This window comes from Schistocerca nitens, chromosome 4 (genome assembly GCF_023898315.1).
Source record: "Schistocerca nitens isolate TAMUIC-IGC-003100 chromosome 4, iqSchNite1.1, whole genome shotgun sequence".
Taxonomy (NCBI): domain Eukaryota; kingdom Metazoa; phylum Arthropoda; class Insecta; order Orthoptera; family Acrididae; genus Schistocerca; species Schistocerca nitens.
In genome coordinates this window covers 320,264,997-320,285,712 of record NC_064617.1, presented here as the reverse complement: position 1 = coordinate 320,285,712, position 20,716 = coordinate 320,264,997, and the positions used below count along the sequence as shown (strand labels likewise).

The window sequence follows — 20,716 nt, the reverse complement described above, 5'->3', positions numbered from 1 at the left end:
CAGGCTTTCATGTGAAAATAAAATTATTGAGATATCTTAGCACGTCTTTTTTAAAATTTCAAAACGGTACTTATTTAAAAAACACACCTTGTAATTTAAAAATGCAAGACTATTATAAAGCGATGTAAACTCTAGGTTGAAATATCCACAATACTAGGAAAAGGATAGATTGATACTCACCGTAAAGATGACCCACTGTTGCAGACAGGCACAACTACATGCCTGTTATATATTATAGATTTCAGCCAAAGCCTTCTTTAGTAAAGGAAACACACACATTCACACGAGCAAGCACATTTCATGCGCACATGACCACTGCCACTGGGAACTCTGACCAGTTGGAAGTAATGTGTGCATTATGTGTGGTTACTTGTGTGAATGTACTTGTGTTTCCTTTGCTGAAGAAGGGTTTGTCTGAAGAGAGATATTCACATTTTCAAAACCCTTCAATTGTCTCCCACTGTATCACATTACTTTGAAATTTGGCTCAAGGGTGCCTACAATCTTCATTCATAATGATGCAAAAGCAGGGTGTCCTGCAGCGTCACCCTCAGGCTCAGCAACACTTCAGACAGCAACGTGTGAACATGTGCAAAGAAAGGTCACAATTCAGAAGTCTGTATGAGGCGTAGGGTGGTTTAATGTCACATTATCACCAAATTTCACCACAATCCTTCCGCATGATGGGAAGGTTGTCACACCTCTTACCCACATTTCACCCCTTCTTTTGACGCATCTCCAGTAGAGGTCATAGCCCCGACATCCAGCACTGAAATTGTGCACTTTTCTTACGAGTGGCCGAAGAAGTCAATGAAACCACTCCTTCCCTGAGGCTTTGATCCCTACAATTTTCACAGTTGGAAACGACAGTTTGCAGTGCAGTGTGCCTCGAAGAGACTTCAAAACCCATTCAGCTGAGTGGTGCCTCATGATTGCTATAGTGTCTGAGGGTGGGCAACCCCTACTACTGTAGGGGGAGGGGGGGGGGGCTTTCCTCCCCTCTAGTGCTACAGCAGCAAGGCACCACTCAGCTGAATGGGTCCAGTAGTACCTGACAAGTACATTTTAAAGGCGCTCAACAAACATACGTGGGTGGCACTGAGGGTGTTGCCAAATTGGGGGCCTTTCAGGGTCCCTTTGCTATTTTATTGATGCACACATCAATGTCGCAAAAGTTTGCAGCACTCCATTTGGTTTTTTATAGCAGGAACTACTGAAATACAGGAGTTTCGAAGTTGATATTGGTCTTATCATACTGGCCACTCACAATTTATTCTCTAATTTTTATGCAACAGACAGTTGAATCTAACCTCAGTTTCTGACAAGAAATTGGGTAGTCACCTCGTCACAACTGTGACAAACCAGAATGAATCACTATCTCTACAATAAGCAGTTCAACTATGACGCCCAATACATTACACAAGCTGCCAACACCGAGTCATTTACGCCTACACAAGCCATTCTCTACCATTTGATTCACATGTTGCTGTATGGGCCAATGGTCTAGTGGTAAATGTCTCACACTTATAGTCTCAAGTCCAGTGTTCAGGAGCATTCACATTAATATTTTTCTCAATTCTATTAAGTTTGTTTGTGTGTGCGAAATCAAAACAGTCATAATTTAGTCTCCTGGCATTCTTGTACAAGTAATTCTACAACAGATTGATAAAATATTTTCCAGATCATATTAAATAGTAAAAGAGAAACCATGTTCTCTTATGAGATGGTTGAATGGATTTGCAAAGAAATTAAGCAGTCTCACAGTTATAACATGTACGTATTAAACTAAATTTTATTCAACAGCTTATCTTGGAAAATCCTTCTGTGCGACTGGTCCCGGTGGAGGTTCGAGTCCTCCCTTGGGCATGGGTGTGTGTGTTTGTCCTTAGGATAATTTAGGTTAAGTAGTGTGTAAGCTCAGGGACTGATGACGTTAGCAGTTAAGCCCCATAAGATTTCACACACATTTGAACATTTTTGGAAAATCCTTAGAGTGAAAAGTTGATTGTACCTTTTACTCTTTTCACAGACATACGGTGTTTGCAAAGCAGACACTTGTGAATTATACAGAAAACTGAATATCACAACAGGAGGTACCTCAACAGCCTTAAGCTGCTTTACTAATTGCTATGCCAACTAATACACAGCTAAAAAGGTTGATACCATAGCTATTGCAACATTCACCTGACACACAGTTTGTAAATTCATGGAGCAATCAACATTCCGAGTGGCTCGGAACTTATTCTGTATATTGTCGGAGAATGGACTAAAATTAACATAAACATTACTCACAGAGTCATATTCAGCTGCAAACAGAGCACTACTTAAGGTCAGTTCTAAGAAATTACAACTTCGTAACTTTATGTAGTCAGTGGTAAGATATCAGGAACTAAACTAGAAATTAATGTGGCAGCTGCTGGGTGCTAAGCTCAGCAGGGTGGTCAGAAATTCCCGTTACAAACTTCTAGGACATGTAGAGGTAGTGAGTACAGAACATTTTGAATAGGAACCCATGTCTGGAATTGTATCGTTTCTGTTCTACATCAGTTTCAATTCAGATGTGTACCTCGTCAACGTCTGCTTAGGGCAAGAGAAATGTCTCAAGAGTTCCCTGTCCTGGTATGCAACAGGGTAGACACAATGACGTGTACTACGTTAAACGATCCCCAGATGTCACTTATTGTCCACTTTGCTGAGAGACCAAGTCAATACCTGTGCATCGCCGATAGAGGAAACATGGTGCAGTACATGTTTGGGGAATACACAGACATGCTCCTTGAGTATGGCGAAGCTGGAGCTAACGGAAGAGCTGCTAGTCAGCTGTATCACAAACGTTTTCCACACCGTCACACTCGATCACACAAACTGTTCGCCCAAGTTACACAAAGGCTTCGAGAAACAGGTACCTTCACCATGAGGAGCCAGGACTGTGGTATTCCAAGGCGATGCTGCACTGCCGAATTTGAAGGTGTACTGCGTCGCATTGAAGATAGCCCGTCAATGAGTTCGTGAACAATTGTGTGTGCAATGGCTGTTAGTCACAGTACCGTCTTAGACATCCTGCATGAGCAACAATTACATCTGTACCACTTACAAAGGGTACACCCTATGGGTCCAGCAGACTTTCCACAATGTGTCGTCTTCTGCACATGGTTCCTGCACCGTTGCATCGACGCGCCTGTTTCCATGTCGAGTTCTCTTCACAGATGCATGTATGTTCACAAGGGATTGTGTTCTGAATGCTCAAAATAGCCATGTCTGTGTGAACGAAAACCCTCATGCTGCGCATGTTCAGGGATTTCAAGGCAGATTTGGAATTAACATATGGGCAGGTATTCTGGATGGTCATGTGATAGGACCATACCTCCTTCCATCCAAGCTCACAGGTCCTGCATACTTAGTCTTCCTACGACACGTAATGGACCCGTCCTTGGAAGCTGTGCCATTGAATGTCCGTCAGGAAATGTGGTTTCAGCATGATGGAGTACCACCTCACTTTTCACTGGCTGTCCGGACACATCTCAACAGACAGTATGGTGAAAGATGGATAGGCCGTGGTGGTCGAACTGCTTGGCCACCACGATAGCCGAATTTAACCCCTATGGACTACTTGTCGGGTCATATGAAGAGCCTAATTTATGAGACACCTGTAGAGACAGAGGAAGATCTACAGGCACGAGTTCTGGCCACTGCACAAGACATTGAAGAGACACCAGGTGGGATGGAGAGAGTGTACCAGAACATGCTTCGGCGGTACAATGTGTGTAACAATGTTGGTGGCCGCCACATCGAGCCACTGTTGTAATGCATCAGTACGTTGTGGCTGGTGCTGTAGATGCTGGGTTCTTGTTGTTGTTGACTAATGTAAACCATAAGGTGTAAGTTGTAATGCAAATGCATGAGTAATAACGGAACGAGTCAGTATTCTTTTCAAATGGATTGCAACAACTATACTGGGTCACGCCTAAGTACATTCCTCATGTGGGTGTGGATGAGATAATCATCTGCATTGAAATTGTCGTAGGAAGGAAATGATACGTTTCCAGACATGGGTTCCTATTCAAAATGTTATGTACTCACTACCCTCTATATGTCTTAGAAGTTTGTAACAGGAATTTACCACCACCCTGTGTATAGTGTAGGTAGCCACCACCATATCTGAACATTATTCATCACCACCCTTTGGTCACTTATGTTAATCACAGAGTTGAGAATAAAATAGCATAGGCCGTTCTTTTGGTTTATTGACACTCCTATAACTTAACATGCAACTGTACTTCATCTCTGAAGGCAAGACACTAAGGGCTGTACTTAGCAGTGCAAGAGGTTTGGATTCACTTAAGAAACAGATGAGTTATGGAGACATTCTTCCTGCTGTTGGAGTGCTGTGAATGTTCAAAGACAAGTGCATGATCTGGTCTGCACTGGGTGAGGTGGAAAATATTCTGCAACTGCCAGTATGCTCTTTGTTCTGTTCATTGACGAAGTTACTAGTGGAGACAACAGTTACAAAATGTGATGGATACAAACCAGCACGCTTCTAAACTGCAAAATATTAGCTTCATCTTTCTCTGGGCAGAATGCACCATATTTCAGCCCACTAACTTGCATAGCACTAACTGTAAGAAGAACAAGTTTCCAGAAACAGATCAACTTGCAACCTTTTCTAAAAAATGTATATACTCTAAAAAGTGTAACTTTCACTACTTTCTTCCAGTAATATCCCACAAAATGTGGAGAACTTAAGTTTGGATGAACTGGTGGAGATAAAGATGTGAGAGGAACACGAGTCATGCATAGATAGCTCAATCAGTACAGCATCTGACTGTAAATGGCAAAGATTCTGGGTTTGACTCCCAGTTCTACCCATTCCATGTCTTACGCTGTGCTGTCACTGGCAAACCTCAGTTTTTATTTATTTTCCCTAAACTTAATCATATTTTGCAAATTTCTACTCTACTTCTTGCTCAATGTTTAGATTGAATAAAGTCATGAATAAGCAACAACCCTGTTTCCCTCTCTTCTCAAGCACTTTTTCACCGTCATGTCTGACTGATAACTGCAGTTTGGTTTCTGTACAAGTTGAAGGTAACATTTCACTCCTGTTATTTTCTCTCCATTATCTTCAGAATTTCAAAGAATGTATTCCAGTCAACACTGCCAATATATTTTCTTCTATGTAGGTACCACTGCAAGAAATTTATTAAAAGAAGGTGGTATTTTTCCACTTCTGTATGTATTTTTATTTATTTATTGTTATGTTACTAGTTTCTGTCTTTGAGGCCATTATTCTTGTTTAACATGTGTGAATGAAATGAAAGGAACATATAAATTTAAAGACACTTCCATTTTAATGCACATAACAAATTTTTCTACTGCAAAAAATAACTTGAAAATGGCCTAAAAGCCAGAAAACAGTCACGTACCAATAAAATAAGTAGGCCTACAACAGAAGAACCAACCCACCTTACTCATATCAGTAATACTAAAATGTCCCAACTTAAGATGAGTGCTTTCATGTTCTTCACTGAAGCTGTAAATGACTGGAATGTCATTCAGTAACTAAATCATAGGAAAACCTCTGCATGCCTACTGTCCCTATCTGGTAGTAGTACCAGCTGTTGATTATCATCCACCTTCTGCTAATAATGAATTATTAGCCTAGTATACTATCACCACAAATTCTTTCAGGCATATGGTTTGGACTAACAGTAGAAATTTCTGCTAATTACTTTCTAAATTTCTGTCAACTTCATAGTACCCGTCACCAGAAGTAATGTTCTTCGATTTAGAGCCAATGCGGGACGTTAATTCTATGTTATCATATACGAGGACAAGTTAGCAACATAACATACCAGTTAACATTTTCCTGCTTATTGCTATGCAAAATATCTTTCCATAATGACAGTATTCTGTTTGTTGAAAGCTTTGTGTGTCTTGGTATATGCCTGAAATACAGACTGGACAATTTTGCATAATATTTCTTCTTTTTCGTATCCACCTATTTAACCTGAGAAACTAACACACTACATTTCATTTGAGACAGTTCAACAAGGGACTTTAAATATGGCAGTGATTTCTACTACAAAATTTGTCTGCAGTAAAGGGTACCACGATGTTATGTCAGACTTTTCATAAAGTTGAAACACAACCCTATGATATTTACGTGGTCAGTTCCAGTAGGGTCAGACTATCAAAGTTTGAGTGATCCCTCATGAATTAACACTAGAAACAAAGGCCAAGTTTGCATGATTCAGGAATCCAAGTGAGGCACTAGTGTGCAGTTCCTTCAGGAGTCATTCCTAGGCAGCTGCTGAGGCAACATTGTGATAGACTTTTGTGATGTGCTAGGTTTGTGTAGTTTTAGAAGGGGAATCAGCGTAGCCTCATTTCATGAGTCGGAATGTAGTACCTACTGGTCAATCTGGTTGATAAAGCTGAAGATGATGTCAACAGATGCACAACTGAGATGGATCAGCATGCAGTACTGAATGTTACTGGATACTAGCAGTGTATATCTTTAGCCACAGATAAACTGAATTGAATTTCTCACACAGAGCAGAATGATATATACTTCCATGTTTGAGCTGAAGACAACCCCAATTTATAGCCTCCTCCTGCATTAGAAATAAAGTTTCTTTGATGTTCTCTGAGATCTGGCCTTAATTCCTTGGAGTGATTAACAGTTATAGATTGTTCAGTGCAGCTGTGACAGGTGGTTATCTACTGTAACTCTGTATCAAATGACAATGTGGCGATGAACAGTTAATGGAATTAAGGAACGAACAGTTTCTGGCTTTACTCAATTATCTGTAACGTCTTTGTGCCTGTAATACAGAATGCTAATTTGTCCTGTGTCAATAGATTCTGTCCGTACCACTGCAGTGCCACCTACACATTCCCAATGGCAGAGAAATACATGTGTCACTCAAACAGGACACAAGTTGTATCATTGGGTGTCCAGCAAATTTTGGGCTGGGCACATTACTGTTATACATAACAGCTGTGGCTGCATACAAAACTTTATGTACAACAGTAATACAATGGTGGAGTCATCCCTTTGAGGTGATTTTCACATTCAAATGTCGCTAATGTACTTACTGAGTGGTAGATATTCTGAGTGAAAATGAATTATCAAGAATTATATCCCTAGTGCAGAGGTTGTGCAAAGAACAAATTCCATCATCCCATGTGTATTAAAATCTCTTAGTGGAATTTGATGGGAAAGTAGTTGTATTAACTCAGTAAGAGCTGACCAATGGAAATGCTCATTCTGTGCCAAATAAACGTGAATTGCAACAGTGACTGCTCAGAAGTTGGTGTGAAGGGTGATGAGAGAATTGTGGCAGCTGTCCTAGAATAATTACAAAAAGCCCTTTCCCCAGCAGTCATGTAATTTCTGTTGATATGCACCGAAGGGTCAGACTGTTTAAATAGGGGTGTCCTAGTAACAATTACGATACCTAACCTAGGTGTTACGATTTTGAGCTCCTCCAAATGAATCCACTCAAACTCCTTCACCTCCATTAATGTGTTTTACTTACGTGGGGCCTAATATGTTTTTGAAAGGCAGATGGGCTTTACAGAATGTCTACATCACAATGCACAGTTAAATAATATTCATAACATAAAGAAAGTGTGTTGTCAAATGGTTATTTCGCCTCCATTGTCCAGTTAAGACCTGACTTGCACATGATTATTATTTTGTTGAGATGACTGATTAATAGTAAGTGTTCATCTTTCATGTTTTGTTGAAACTGCAGTAACCACAAAGGTGTGATGGGTTGCTAAATAATGTTCAAATTGCAAATAATTTAATGGGAAGAGCGGGCTTTATGGCAGGTTCAGATTCAATAGAGGGCTGTTTCAGGGAATAATTATCAGAAAAAAGTTTTCTCTTTTTTTTTTACAAGATTTTTTGCAGTTCAATATGTTGATGTATGTGTATCAAAGGATACGTTTCTGAAGGGTAATATGGTTGGAAAATAATATTATAGTAAATGTAAAAATAGTATTACAACTACTTCGATCGGATGAGTCAAAGATCACGTATCAGTTCTAAGAATAAACATTAGGAACAAACAGTAGGAGTACCCAGTCGGCAGTCAGTTTAGAACCGATTACTGGTCGGTCGGCACACGGTAGTGTGTTAATGACGGCGGTTAAGTGTTCGCGAGAAGGAAAACACGTCTTTCATTTAAAGCACGCATCCTCAAGACCAGTACTTACCACTGTAGCACCCGATGGACCAACTTCTAATGTTTGTTGCCCACAAGTAAAAACCAAGAAAACATATAAAGACGTGTGTATCTATCTATCAAGCTATACTCACGAGTTCTGTCTCTGTTCCAAGCATGACACGTTATGGGATTTACTCCAAAGCTGTGTCTTTCCACCATTTCGTTTGGCTCGGTCTTCACCTGAAAACAGATGCATTTATTTTTCCTTTCAGCTTTTCAACATATCTGCAGGAAACGCCCAGATGAAGCGATAAGCACCAGGACCACTTTGAATGTAATATATGTTGAATTAAGGACATACTTGTCCCGGTCGCCGAAAATAAGGAATTCGCGGACTCTGGTCCGTCTACACGAATACCTTCTCCCGGAATTTCTTTTTCCTGTAAGTTTCAAACACCCATCTCTTCACGCTAGCCCATAACCATCAACTTAACGCAACCGCTCAAAGATGATTTCATCACAGTGCGTGTAGTCATAACATTCACGTTTACAGTCATCTGAAATTGTATTAGGACTTAAAAATAACTTGTGTGTATGAATTCGCTCTTTTTATTACTTTTTCCTCGCCATGTCCAAACTATTTACAGTATTTAGATCGTGTCCTTAAATACATAAAGGAGCTCATGGCTCAAATAACAACACTGCACGAGAAGCAATCAACTGCATATCTTTCCACTATGTTATTTGAGTTGTATCAAACGTTTTGACAGGTAAACAACTAGCATTTTCGCGGTTACTGAAAGCAGTCATGACTACGCTAGAAGACAAAATTCTGGGTGAGAAAGTTCACTGCTACTGCAGCAGTAGTGAAAGTGATGAAGAGAAATCAGAAGATGAGAGTGAAACACCTAACGCCGTAGCGGGCGCTGAAGGAAAGTCATCGGATGTACCTCCGCCTGACCCATACAAATGGGAGGGATATTCCACAAACACCGGCCCTAAAGGAGTGGTTCAGGATTGGCGGCGATATAAACAACTGGAGATAGAGAAGCGCGCCGAACAAGAAAAGGAGCGGTTGGACCTGATAAAAAAACTTTCCTTGACGTGTAGATCAGCATTGGATGAAGAGAGAGACAAAAACAATGAGGAGCTAGATCCCGAACTTGCAGAGCTTTTGAATGACGAGAACATTTTACTTGAATATCAGAAACAAAGGATGCAAGAAATGATGCAGCAGATAAGTTCGCTTCCAAGATTTGGCAAAGTTATAGCTTTGACCAATGGAGAAGAATTCCTTGATGCAATAGATAAAGAACATAAATCTGTCACTATCGTCGTCCATATATATGAAGACCACGTACCAGCATGTGAAGCAATGAATGGCTGTCTTTTGAATTTATGCCAGGAATATGCGAATGTTAAATTTTGCAAAGTTATTGGATCAGCTGCTGGTGTCAGCAAACGTTTCAAAATCAATGGAGTGCCTGCATTATTGGTTTATAAAGGTGGCCAGTTGGTAGGAAACTTTGTGCGTGTCAGTGAGGAGTTAGGCGATGATTTTTTTATGGAAGACGTCGAGAGTTTTCTTCTTCAGCACGGCATGCTTCCTGACAAATCATGTGTACCTGCAATTATAAGGCAACAGAAAGATGATGATGATGATGGTAATGCTAGTGACCTTAGTTTAGAGTAACCAGTATTCCAAGAAACTGTCGAAGCTAACTATTTTGTCAGTTTGTAAGTATTTCTAAAGTCACTATATGTTATGGTAACACAATTTAAAAATTGTTATAGTTGATGCTCTTAATGTGAAATTATATATATATATATATCTATATGTGTGTGTGTGTATCATAAAAGCAATGAGATATAATGTAGTGATTTAGAAGCTACTGTTAAAAATATATTTGTGATCCATAAAATTTATTTACTGAAAATTTTTAACGCAACATTACCTCCTCAGCTCCTAAAGTTTTGAAGAAATTTATTTTTCAAGGTACCTGTGTTTATGCAGGAAAACAAAACGCAATGAGTGAGCTTATAACATAACATTAAAACATTTAAATCATATTTATTTAAAATGCAGCTTCATGTGTGTTGAGACTCAACCAAAATTTAGTTAAACAGATCCATTTAATTAAGAACAACACATACATTCAGATTAGCAGCTACAGTAACAAGTTTCTTGTAAAATACTAAATTGTTTATTAGACAGTCTGTACTGCAGCTAAAAATAATGAAAAATAAAGTAAAAATTAGTTTTAACATCATTGAAGAGGAAAGAACAATGTTCACTATTGAAGTTAACTTCTGTGACTGCAGATCAAGGAAAACTTAAGCTATATTAAGTAATAGTGAAGCTATATTAAATAATAAGAAGCTTTACTAAGTAATTTTTCCTGCCGCAGGAATCATTAGCACTGAATATAGTGTGGTATCTTAAATAATGTATAAAGATCATTTTACAGTGATAGCTATAGAATTACACACACACGCAAAAACAAACAAAGTATGCCAACAAAATATGGAGTGTAATGTTACAAGGTAAAGGAGATACTTTTGTTATGACACTATGATGCATATTTTATAGCTTTTTATAATGTTCAGTATACACACAACTAGAATTTGGTCACCATGATGAAAGTGTTTGTGGATTTATTATCAGATCTGCAGATTGCAATATTATTCTGAAACTGGTACTGGTAATGTGAATATTTGTAATTTGCTTGTTTACCACTCAACACTTTCTTTGTTATTATTCTATTCCAGGTTTTCTGTAGTTATGTCATTATCTTGGGCAAATTATTGTGCAATGTTAATCCCAGATAGAAACTGCTGTATTGAGTTTTTTGGTTGTTCTTCTTTTGGTAAATGTAAGTCCAAATGGACTCTTGCTGCATAATCACATACTGAACTATTTGTGACAGTGCTGCAAGTGTTTCTCCTGATGTGCGTAACAGATTGGTAACTGAGCTCACTTGGTACAGTAAGGATACCCATTTTTAAAACATGTCTTTACAATAAACGTCAGTGCTACATTTAGCTAATATTCTTAAAACCCTTTTGTGCAGTTTGAAAATAATATCCATGTTTTGTGCATTGATTAGCACCTCATCTAGGTCTGCAACTTCTTATGTTTCTAATTTCTGTGTTGTCTTCTTGACTCCACGCTTTGTTGTTACTGGATGCATTATTGTGCATCATTGTGCTGGCTGTGTAATTCATTGTTGGTGGTACAGTTGTTTTAGGGATTTTTTTGCAGCTTCTTTGCAGTACCTGAGAAATATTCATTGAAAAATATGAAAAATTTTCTATGATGACCAGGGCACTGTAACAGCTCAAGCCAAACATTTGTGATTTCAATTAACGAGACTATCTTATTTAGATCAACACCTGTTTGTGAGCACTGTCCATCTTCAAGCTTTTCCCTGTCCCGCCCACTAGTAGTACATGATTACCTGTCGTAAAATCTTCACACAGAGGCCGTCAGTATTCTGTCACTTGACTGAGCTCTGTACCCAGCTTGAAAAAGCTGGTGAGCTGATACTCACCTTAACTTCTCCTGCAAGTGGAGCCCTACCCCTCTCTTTTGACTACAGTACTTTCTCCTTTCTAACATTAGTGATGTTCCAAGGTTTGGTGTTCATGAGCAAAAAGTCTGCTGCACATTTCCTACCTCTACTCCTGCTTGATCCCCTCTCCACCCAACCTGATAAACAAGCAATTACAGATAGCAATTTATAGACACATACATAGCATACCACATTAGGAAACATTAGTTTCATGGAAAAAATACGGAGGAGAAAATACATACCACAGAAAAGTAGTAATTGTTTCAAAATATGAAACTGTATTTTACAAATTAGTGAAAATTTATATCCATGCACTCATTTTAAGTAACCCTTCAAAATTAGTCAGTCATTCAATTTGTGTACCATCTGCAAGTTAAAATATGATGTGATGGTGGGTATGTGCTGCAAGATATTGTTCCATTCCCTGTTACGCTTCTGACTGATGAAGAATACTGTTAACCATTTCTGTAATTTTACTGTCTTTGTTTATATAAAATTTGTCTGTAAACTCTACCGAATAGTAGCCAGTTGAAAGTATTGAGGGGAGCGTACAATTTCATAAACAGAAACTATTACCCCGTATGTTGTGACTGCTTTTTATGTTGTACCAAGGTGTAATTATAGCGAATAAAAATACAAGATCACAAACTAAAAGCCCAGAGAATAGTTTATAAACTTGGTCCATATTTTTTTACGTGAACTCGCTTGTACTGTGTTTATGTTTGTCCATCAGATTTTATAGAAGAAGCCGAGAACCATATGGGGAGATCAGTTAATGAAAATGTCCATGATGATTGGGAATATCACAGCTGTTTTCATAACCTCCACTAAAAAGAAAAAGCTACTATCAGCCCCATTTTTTGAATGAGTAATGTATTTCACTATCATTGATTTTGGGCTGAGTGCCATCTTCAGCCAAGAAATCCGCACTACTATCTAACAATGGGCATACACGCAAAAATAGTTGCAGTGAAATAAATCATTCATTCAAATAGTGTACAGTTTTATATTCAGTAATATTTAATGGAGATTACTAAATCAAATTGGGAAGAATGAAACATTTTATCAGAACTTGACTAAAACAAGGGATAGGTGTCCAGGATGAATTTTTACTTTGCAGTGGAGTGTGCTCTGATTTGAAACTTCCTAGAAGATTAAAACTGGCCAGGACACAAATATGGGGCCTTGATTTTTGCAGGCAAATGCTCTATTGATTGAGCTATACAAGGATAACTCACAGCCTGCCCTCACAGCTTTACTGAGGCCAGTACTTCATCTGCTACCTTCCATACTGTCACAGAAGTTCTCCTGCATACCTAACAGGACTGGAACTCGTAGAAGAAAGGATATTGCAGACACATTCTTTAGCCACACTCTTCGGAAGATATGAAATGAGGTACTGGTGGAAGTAAAGCTGTGAGAGCAGGTCATAGCTCAGTAAATAAAACACTTGCTCATGAAAGGCAAAGATCCCATGTGTGAGTTGCAGTCCACCAAATGGTTTTAATCTGCCAGGAAATTCCAAGGGATGGATTGATAGGACACATCCTTAGGCATTAAGGAATCACCAAATTGGTAATATCAAGAAGTGTGGTGGCTAAAAATCATAGTGGGAGACCAATGCTTGAATACAGGAACTAGGTTACTGCCTATGCTGGTGCAGACACATCATGCGCTGTGAACCTAACCATATAACAAGAACAGTGCTTGGCATAAAATAACTGGAAAGAGTCCCCAGACATCCACCGAGTACATGGATTAGGAACCTAAAGAACGAACTGAAAACATTGTAACTGTACATTGAAAATACGACCAGGATGGAATAACAAGACTAGGAGGATGGACCCCAAGAGAGACAGAGAATAAGGCATAAAAGAAGAAGAATTCATTTTATTCCCATATTAAGTTAAAGAGTTTGTTTTATTTTATTTTTAGACTGGTTTTTACTTGTTACATTTATTGTCAGTTGGAGGGTTTATTTTTTGTTATAGTTATTTTTGTTACTTGCATTATGTGGCCGTGTGTCCATTTTAAGAAAGTAGTTGTCACCTTCACTCATCACCACAATATCAAGTGTACACTGCCAAACAAAAAAAGTAAAGTACCCAGGAGTGGAGGAGGAAAGGTGGAGAGAGTAACTGATGTTATTTCAGTGATTACGAAATTGAGTCAAATTTATAGAGAGCTTGGCAGTATGAGCTCACTGATGTGGCACTCCATCTGGCCTGAATGCATGCACTGACTCAGTTTGGAAGTGTGCCATAAAGCCGCTGTATCCTCTTCTCAGGCAAGCTGGTGTAAAACTGTTGTAACCGGGCTCTGATATACTGGCACTGGGACAGAGTTGACATTCGAGCTGTGGGGGCCAGATATATCCGTCTAGATACTGCAGAGCATTGAAAATACAATAGCAATGAGAGACGTCTGACATGTATTCATGGTACTAGCCGAAAACATGACAGCTCTCTCCTGAAACCATGGGACTCCATACCTGACTGCCTCCTAACTTTTCCGTCATGGTCAACAGGTGCTGGATAAATATAAATACTTCATTCGCATACAATCAGTATCATCCAACAAATTAATTAGGTAAGTGATGATAAATACAAGAAATCTATACTTTGGACTAGAGATAGTACTGACATGAAATTTTACATGATGAGAGCTGGATGTAAACTGTCTTGACTGAATCTAACTCAGTGAATGCGCCACTTAGACTGACTGACATGGAACTTTATATAATGAATTTAGGAAGCAGATTCACTTCATGAACATTACCTGATGATTGCTTAGTGCAGATTAACTGTGATTTTGTGCACAGTATCTATTTAAAGATGCACGTAAGACTATTTTTACAACACGATAAGATACAAAGTTGTTATATTTTTAATAGTATTATAAGAGGCAAGAAAAGTAGAGATTACATGATCAAATTATAGCATGGAGTTACTTACCCTGTGACAAACAATATGGGTTCTAATATACCAAGCACATAAAATCCCACCGAGCAAGGTGGTGCAGTGGTTAGCGCACTGGACTCACATTTGGTAGAACAATGGTTCAAACCAGTATCCAGTCATCCTGATTTAGGCTTTCCATAATTTCTCTAAATCACTTAAATTGCTTCAGGCAATTGCTGGGATGGTTCCTTTGAAAGGGCATGGCTGACTTCCTTCTCTAATGTGATGGGACTGATGACCTCGCCATTTGGTCCCCTCCCCCAAATCAATCAACCAACCAACCAACATAAAATATAACTCGTGCTATGAAAATATTAGGACCGTGGAATCAAGGTTAGAAGGAAGAGCAGAGCAAGCTACACATGACTCCTGAGAGATGCGTTATGGCACATGCTTCAGGTCTAGTGAACTGGGTTTTTCTGAATTCGGGGCAGGTCAGCATCACCAGCCCTCATTAATTGTGCACCTGCTATGGTGACCATAATCTGGAATAATGGTGGAACACTTTGAGTATAACAGAGAATGTAGATCTTCACTTAAACATCCGTATCATGGGGTTCTTACAAAACATTTACGGAGTACACTAGCCAGTCCATTTGAGACCTCTTATGATACCATGACTTTTTTTAAAATTAAAAACCGGCTTTCAGTATATGTCCCTTTATACAACCCGTGTTTATTATAACAAAAAGAGTGAGTGGAAAGCACATTTGAATTTATCTGTCTATTGTATATTCAAAAAGCATTGGAACAGATACACTTTAAGAAAACGAATATGATATACTGTGAAGGAATTATCCAAAGGAAATGGAAACTGGTAAATGTGATTTATGTGTACAGACAAAGAAAAGACTTAAATTTTAGAAAAACTAAATGATTTGTACAAGAGAAAGAACTTCACAAATTGAGCAAGTCAATAATGCATTGGTCCACCTCTGGCTCATATGCTGGCAGTTATTTGGGTTGATTGAGTTGTTGGATGTGCTCCTGAGGGTTATCGTGGCAAATTTGCCCAATTGGCACATTAGATGGTAATAAACCTGTGTTATTTGGAGGGCCCTACCCATAATGTTGCACAAGTGTTCAATTGGAGATAGATCTGGTGACCTTGTTTGTCAAAGTAGGGTTTGGCAAGCACAAAGACAAGCAGTAGAAACTATTGCCATGTGCAGGTGGGCACTATCTTACCAAAATATAAGCCCAGAATGGCTTGTTATGAAGGGCACAGAATGAGGCATACAATATCATTGATGTACCACTGTGCTATAAGTGTGCCATGGATTACCACCAAAGGGGGACTGCTATGAGAAGAAATGGCACCCCAGACCATCACTATTGGTTGGTAGACCATATGGCATGCGGCAATCAGGTTGGTGTCCCACTACTCTCCAGGGCGTCAGCAACCACATCTTCAGCCCGGAACCTCACTGACTGGAGTACAGTTGTCTTCAGTTAGGAGTCCCACATCCAAGTGAGCCCTAATGAACAGCGAAGATGTGTCTAGAGATGCGCTGGTCAGTGGTGGGATACCAGCCTGACTGTATCCCAACCTATGGCCTGATAACCCAGAGTGATGGTCTATAGTGCCATTTCTTTTCATAGCAGCATCCCTTTGGACATCATCCATAGTCCCTCTACAGCACAGTGGTACGTCAGTGATATTCTGTGCCCTGTTTTGTTGCCCTTGATAACAAGTCATCATAGGCATCCTTTTCAGTAACATAATGCCTACTCGTACAGGGGGAGAGTTCTTACTGCTTGTCTTCATGCTTGCCAAACCTTATCTTGGCCAGCAAGGTCACTGGGTCTCTCCCCAGTTCAGAACCCTCCAACAATCTTGTGAGTTTGATGATCTAACACACCATCTGGACAGAATTTGACATGATATCCCTCAGGATGACATTGAATAACTCTATCAGTCAATGTCAAGCCAAATAACTGCTTCCATAAGGACCAGAGTGAGAGTAACACATTAATAAATTGCTAAGTTTTGAACCTCTTTCTTTTGAATAAACCATCCAATTTCTTTCTGAAATTGTAATCATTTGTTTGTCTGTACACATACTGATTCTCGTCCCATTCGGATAATTCCTTTTAAGTGCATTGTCATTTATTTTTTTGTTTTAGAGTGCAGTTGCAACATTGAAATGTGTGAAATAGGTAAGAAATGGCACCTTGGTCATTCTAATACAACGTAGTGAAACTGCAACAATGCTAGTATACGAATTTTTTGAAGTGGAAGTTGTTTGTTATGAACAGAAAACCAAATTGATAGCATTCATTGTAGATAAACAAAATGAAAGCAAATACAATGAGTTTAAACATCCATCAAGTGACAAAATTTGTAGACTTCAGTACAGTCTTTGACCCCAAAATATTTTTCCTTTGTTTTATGACTGGTTTTGATTTGTGTGATCATCATCAGATATGTATGTTTTCTAAACTAGTAACTTACTGATGGTGACGGTACACTGTAGGTCATTTGTGTTTATCTTGGTTTTATTATGTTTTTATATGTTTTGATTGTGCCTCCTTTGGATACAATTTTTTATGTTTTATTTACTAGTTTAGAAAGACAGACATATCTTATGATGATCACATAGATCAAAACTGGTCATAAAATAAAAAAAAACACATTGCAGTGTAAGACTGTTCTGAATTCTACAGATTTTAAACATTAGAGCACTGTGTTTTGCACTATGATTATGTATCATTTCATCATCTAGTGACAGTTATTTTACAGTGTGACACAGGTCTACTGCCAGAGAATCTTTGTGTTAACTCTGGCCACAGAAATATAAGCACTTACATAAAGCGGGTGCACATGTTGGATGGCAAAATCTGAAACATGGATAAGAGATTCTGGAAGAGGCAAATGAATTTTGCTATCTGGGAAGTAGAATAGTTAAATAAGGAAGATGCAAAACATGTAGAAGCAAGGGTTGCACAAGGCAGAAGGACTTTCTGTAAAATAAATGTGTTGTAGATGTGGCAAGGCAGTTCAGGAAGTGTAAGTAATGTGCTCAGTTCTAGAATCGTGCATCAGTTGCTTGGAAGAGCACATTACATGGAAATGAAATTTCAAAATATTATAAGAGGGAAAGAGGATGCATGAGATTAGTCACCAAATGGATGCCTTACACTGAAATGAATACATTAAGCAAATCAATTCAGCCACCTCCATTTATGAGATCCTTCACCACAGTGGCTATGATTTCAATTGCAGAACTTGCTATGTCTACTCAGACACAGAAACACATGTCCCTTCAAGTGTAGTTGCAGAGCAACTAATAATTTTGCTCCAATAACAATTAAGTCAGTGATGAAAAGTACCAAGAACACTTCAAAGCAAGGTGCACCACGTAAAATTGTGGCATGGAGTACAGTAAGCAGGATCCCAAAACACTCGTCCAGAGCAGTACAGTCATCAAAAGGTAAACTACATGTGAATAAACAAAAACAGTGAAGGTCAAGCTGAAAATTATCACTCCATCACATAGCTGTTTTACATAGAAATCTGTGGAGGACCCACTCACAGAAGTATTGGAAAATGAAGGATACTGGAAAGAACCAACCAATTCTTAATCAAATGCCCTGATTTACATATATCTGTAATATTGGCAGCAAGAAAAAAAGACTGATATAGGGAAGTCTTACAGATAAAATAGCTCCTGCACTTCAGTGGAATCTGAATGGGTGGAAGACAGAGGTAAAAGAACGGAAACTATTAGTACAGGGAATGTTTTCATGCCTATGTCTCTAAGAGATACATTTACAGTTACTGGTATACCTTTTGCTAGGGAATACAGCCCCCTCAAAAGTAACAACCTCACTGTCATGAGAAATAAAGATAGCATGGACATATTGGTCTGTGACAAATTCCACTCCTTGCCTCTCCTCATCAACATCAACCAGCAAGCAGTTGCTGCAACACTTCATGTGCCATACTTATGATGTGATACTGCGCCCTCTGTAATAAAGCAGTTTCCAATTCAGACCTCCATAGACTGTCCATGACAGGCCATTCAGCTTCCTATACCTGCCTTCTAATGAATATTTAACTCAACATGCTCTCAGGGACCTTACTGCACAGCTCTCCAGTCCATTCCTCCTATGTGGGATCTTTAATGTTTGTAATATGCTATAGGGTCCCACCATTACCTGTCCTGAGAAGCTGAGTTATTGAGAGCCTTAAACCCTCAGAAGTATTATGCTTCTTAACACAGAGCAGAGCATGTATTTCAGTGCAGGATCATTCTAAACCAATAACCCTCCTGTACTCACGTACACTACTCAGCATAATTTGCACTTCAGACACCATTTCATCGTCTGGATACAGCTGACAGACCAAGCAATTCCTGAAAGTAAGACACCAAAGAGGATTCTCAGCAATGCTAACAGGACACAGTAGAGCCAGGTGGCTCTTTTTGAACATTGAGACCATCCAGGAACAGGTGGACCCGTTTAGGATACTGATATATGAAACTGTCAATGCACTCATTGCAAGTCTTCAAGCCATTTAAATAAGTGGCTTGTACCTTGATGAAATGAGGAGTGCCAATCAGTAATCAGCATCAGGTTAATTGTTTTGTGCAATTGTTGATCTACTATGTACAACCTTATAGTCTTTCAGGTAGCAACAATCAAATCATGCTGTATTATAAGGAAAGTTAAAAGACATCATATCAAGAATACATTGTCTTAATTGTGTGAACCATTATGTGGATTTTTAGAAAGTATGGTAGGTCATCTCTGGCAGATGTAATGAAGGAGGGGTTTTTCCAAATTACACCACAGGCATCACATACTAAATGGTACCACTGTTTGCCTAGACTGCTGCTACTGCCAAGCTGAATCTGGTATTCTGTCACCCTACGGGATCAAGGAAAGGGATGGGTTAAATTTCAAGTGCAGTAACTGCCTCTTCTCTATGTGGGAGGTATGTTTAGTTCTATCTGAGACTAGTGATAGTGCACATGTTCGTGATGAAATTAATAACAACCGGTGGCAACTTGGAGAGAAATGAAACGAAATTCTTCTTGGAATTTTTAATAGAGTATGACAATAGAACAAATCTCCAATGGAGACGGTTTTGATCCTCCTCGTCAAACTAGAAAGGGACCAAATATGCCCCAGTAGTTATCAAAGTGTTACCTCAATTATTTATGGAAAGTCCATGGAGCATACAGTTAGCTGGTGCTTGGTCTCAAACCTAGAGACCAGGGAGATCATTAGCTGTTAGCAGCATGGATTCAGTAGGTGTTGATTCGTAATTGGCAACCTGACTCTGCTGGAGATGGCTACTGTTAGTTAACAAGCAGTGCGCTCTCATTTATATATATGGCCAAAAGAATCAGCCTAAAGTAATTGTGAAATGAACTCCGTCGTCCAGGACCGTGTGTCACAAAGGGTGCAGATTCACCACGAGATGGGGAAACTCACAGGTGTCTGTTGTCTATTGAGGCCTAAGCGCTGTAGTGTTTGAGTGAGACAGACAAGAATCTACGTCATATGGAAACCCAATAGAAGGCGTCTGTGGCCAGGGAGGTGTAACAGTGTTAAATATGGCGGACCTAAGATCGCCCATAAAGGGAAACATTTATGGAACATATTTAATTCTGTAGTAGTGCAGGGACTGAAGTCACAGTAACTTTAATCTACCATCCTTCATAAAATTTCATGGTGATCCCAATAAAACTTGAATATTGATCATATCTATAATTGTTTAGGATTTACTGTTAAAGTGAAATTAACAAGTTTTTTAACAAAGACCTAAATGCTAAAATGTGAACACTTTGGTCGATCTTAGTGATCAACATTTCATATAGAAGCGCATCATTAAAATGACAAATGTTGTAAATATAAACTCTGTAACTTTATTTGTTTAAAATATATAGTAAATTTAAATTATCAGTATTTTAGTTAAGCATCAGATCATCATTTCCTCCTCACAAAACACATTTAACGATGATGGCATGACACCTTATTGAATCATTAGGTAATA

General features: G+C 38.9%; 2 protein-coding genes across 2 annotated transcripts in view; one reads left to right on the top strand and one right to left on the bottom strand.

The window, feature by feature from the left end:
* The window catches only part of LOC126253661 (actin-related protein 2/3 complex subunit 1A-B), a 42,395-nt gene extending 33,693 nt beyond the window's left edge, over nucleotides 1-8,702 (bottom strand). Inside the window, exons 1-2 of the mRNA XM_049955179.1 lie at nucleotides 8,542-8,702; nucleotides 8,333-8,420 (exon numbers count right to left, since the gene is read on the bottom strand). Coding sequence (XP_049811136.1) covers nucleotides 8,333-8,399 — 67 coding nt within the window. The 5' untranslated portion in view covers nucleotides 8,400-8,420; nucleotides 8,542-8,702. The remainder of the gene's footprint in view (nucleotides 1-8,332; nucleotides 8,421-8,541) is intronic.
* Nucleotides 8,703-8,906: 204 nt separating this feature from the next.
* LOC126253662 (phosducin-like protein) lies at nucleotides 8,907-10,048 on the top strand. The gene has a single exon (XM_049955180.1). The coding sequence runs from the start codon at nucleotides 8,989-8,991 to the stop codon at nucleotides 9,871-9,873; it is 885 nt and encodes a 294-aa protein (XP_049811137.1). The 5' UTR covers nucleotides 8,907-8,988; the 3' UTR covers nucleotides 9,874-10,048.
* The last annotated feature ends 10,668 nt before the right edge of the window (nucleotides 10,049-20,716 follow it).